Consider the following 3,201-nt stretch of genomic DNA (forward strand, 5'->3'; position numbering starts at 1 on the left):
TCCATTTGTCCGTCTATCTAGATATGCGCTGCTAAAATCCAGACGAGTGCCTAACAGCTTTTGCAAGCTCTGTCAAAGTCACGAAGTAAAACAGGTATCTCGGTCCAATACTATGGCCTTAGGTACTTCATGCAGTCGGACAATTTCCTTAACATAAACTCGAGAGAGTTTTTCCATAGAATCTATGTTAGCTATGAGTAGAAAATGTGCACTCTTAGTCAATCGGTCGACAATAACCCATATCGAATTCTTTCCTAACAACGTCCTTGGCAAACCTATTATGAAATCCATTGACACATCTTCCCATTTCCACTCTGGGATAGGCAATGATTTTAGTCCACCTGTTGGCCTCTGATGTTCAGTTTTTATCAATTGACAAACAGAACATTTTGCCATGAGCTCAGCAACTTCCTTCTTAATTTCATCCCACCAAAATTGACCTTTCAAATCTTGATATATCTTTGTACTGCCAGGGGGCGCTTTGTAAAGGGTGCAATGAGCCTTCCTTAGTATCTTTTCCTTCAGCTTGGCAATGTTAGGAATCACGTTCCTCTTCTTATAAAATAGCATCTCATTCCTTCCAATAGAGAAATATTGTGGTCCTTCTGATTTCAGAATCTTCTGCCGGAGCTTCTCCAGTTTGTCATCATTTCGCCGACTTTCCAGAACTTCTTCTTCAATCACGGATATAAACTCTTGTACTACTACAAAAATAGCATCCCGTGGTGGATCTCCAACCATCAAATTCCTTAATCTTGCTAAAACAGATGTCAAGTCTACCTGAGCTTTGTGGCTAAGTATGTCAGCTACAATGTTAGCCTTGCCGAGATGATGTTTGATCTCACACTGATAATCACTAATGGTTTCCACCCATCGCTGTTGCCTCATTCAAATTTTTTTCTGACTGAACAAGTACTTGAGACTTTTGTGGTCCGTGTACACTTCGCATTTCTCCCTGTACAAATAGTGCCTCCAAATCTTTAGTGCAAAAACTACCGTTATTAACTTCAAGTTGTGGGTAGGATAATTATGCTCATGATCCTTGAGCTGTCGTGAAGCATAAGCGACAACTCTTCCTTCTTGCATTAGAATGCATCCCAAACCCATCTTAGAGGCATCACAGTAAAGCACGTAGGGCTTGTGAGGTTATGGTAATGCCAATACTGAGGCCGAAGTCAACCTCTTCTGCAACTATTGAATACTCTTCTCACATTGCTTAGTCCAGACATATCTAGCATTCTTCCTTGTTAATGCTGTTAAAGGATTAGAAAGTCTAGAAAACCCTTATACAAACCTTCGGTAGTATCCTGCTAAGCTGAGGAAAGTACGTACTTCATGGGCATTAGTTGGCCTTTGCCATTTTGTTATAGCGTTAATCTTAGCAGGGTTCACTGCCACTCCTTTTCTAGAAATGACATGTCCTAAAAATTTCACTTCTTGGAGCCAAAACTCACACTTACTAAGTTTGGTATAAAGCTGATGTTCTTGCAGTGGTTCTAGTACAATCCTTAAGTGCCTCTTATGCTCTTCCTCATCATGTGAATGGATCAAAATGTCATATACGAACACCACTACAAAAATGTTCAAGTATTGCCGGAAAATCTGATTCATCAGTTCCATAAATGTTGTAGGGGCATTTGCCAATCCGAAAGGCATAACTAGGAACTCGAAGTTTCCATAGCGAGTTCGAAAAGCGGTCTTAGATATGCCTTACTCCCTTATTCTGAGTTGGTGATATCCGGATTGTAGATCAATCTTTGAGAAAACCACAACTCCTTGCAATTGATCTAACAGATCGTCTATCCTTGGCAAGGGATATTTATTATTGACAGCCATCTTGTTCAAATCCCTATAATCGATACACATCTTGAGAGTCTCATCCTTCTTTTTGACAAACAAAACTGGTGCTCCCCATGGCAATGAGCTAGGTCAAATAAAACCCTTCGCTAGAAGTTCTTTGATTTGCACCTTAAGCTCTTTCAACTTTGATGGGGCCATTCGATAGGGTGCCTTATGCACTAGGGTTGTGGCCAGTTCAAGCTCAATTGCAAATTCTGTCTCTCAATTCGGGGGTAATCCATGTAGTTCATCGTAAAAAACCATAGGAAAATCCTCAATCACAGGAATTCCTTGGATTTATTTAGGTTCTTCTGTTATGTTTGTCATCATCACTAGATAAACGATGTCCCCATTCATCAAACTCTTCTTGACTTGTTCAGGCATTACCACGGATGGATCAAGCCGAATAGCCTCACCCATATAACAGATCCTTTCTTGAGCAGGTAGATCGAATACCACTTCCCGCCTTTGACAGTCTATCTTGGCATAATGCCTAGACAACCAGTTCATTCCTAGGATTAGGTTGAATTCCATCAAATGGAAGACAATCAAATATGCGGTCAAAACTAAGTTTGTGATTTCCAACGGGCCATTCTTAACTACACTTGTGCAACCAATTACTTTCCCGTCTAGAATAGCTACTAAGACTTTTTGAGACATCGGCTCAGCCTCGAGCTCACACGATCGCACGCATCTACTAGAGATAAAAGACCTTGATGCCCCGAAATCAAACAAAGCACAGACCACGTACTGCTTCAATCTAACTTTACCTAAAGATGTAACTATAATTACTCAAGATTTCCAAATACAAGCTATCTATAACTTAAGGCAAGGTTTGGAAATATTACCAGTAATTACTCTCGCATCTGCCGTTTCGTCAGCTTCTAGGTCTACCTCTCCTGGCGTAAAAGCATAAACCTTAGCTTTCGCAGCAATCTTGGGTTTAGCGCTTGGCGTTGATGCTCCTCCAGGTGTAATCTGCGGACAATCCTGGATCATATGGCTGATCTGACCACATTTGAAACACGCTCCTGTAGCCTTACGACTTTCTCCATTATGCCTTTTCCTGCATCAGCGACAAGGTGGTGGAGTGGTGGGTGCTGCATTCCCAACTACCACGCCCTTTTCCTTTGCTTGAAGTTACAAGGGCCTTTCGTTTCCCCATACTACCTCTTGGTGAGTAAGGAAATCCTCTTTTCCTATCCACTTGAGCCTGTGCAATTAGTCTCCATTACTCCGCCTCTGCTATCGAAGCTACATTGACCAATTCTTGGAAATTTTCTATTCGTAGACATGCTACTTGGTTTCGGATACAAGGTTGCAAACAGTCCTAGAACTTTCTTGCTTGCATTCTCTCAATAC

At 41.3% G+C, this 3,201-nt stretch overlaps 1 protein-coding gene across 1 annotated transcript; it reads right to left on the reverse strand.

Annotated features, from left to right (window-relative positions):
* Nucleotides 1-2,136: 2,136 nt before the first annotated feature.
* On the reverse strand, nucleotides 2,137-2,838 carry LOC121267106. Its single transcript, XM_041170979.1, has 2 exons — nucleotides 2,688-2,838; nucleotides 2,137-2,609 (listed from the first exon to the last, which is right to left on the reverse strand). The coding sequence occupies exons 1-2, from the start codon at nucleotides 2,836-2,838 to the stop codon at nucleotides 2,137-2,139; spliced, it is 624 nt and encodes a 207-aa protein (XP_041026913.1).
* Between the last annotated feature and the right edge of the window lie 363 nt (nucleotides 2,839-3,201).

This window comes from Juglans microcarpa x Juglans regia, chromosome 5S (assembly GCF_004785595.1).
Source record: "Juglans microcarpa x Juglans regia isolate MS1-56 chromosome 5S, Jm3101_v1.0, whole genome shotgun sequence".
NCBI lineage: Eukaryota > Viridiplantae > Streptophyta > Magnoliopsida > Fagales > Juglandaceae > Juglans > Juglans microcarpa x Juglans regia.

Excerpts from the sequence above, each read along its gene's own strand:
- LOC121267106 (XM_041170979.1), bottom strand. The coding sequence starts at position 2,838 with ATGATCCAGGATTGTCCGCAGATTACACCTGGAGGAGCATCAACGCCA. Across the intron at positions 2,610-2,687 it reads AGATGCGAGAGTAATTACTG|GTAAAGTTAGATTGAAGCAG; the intron begins GTAATATTTCCA and ends TTACATCTTTAG.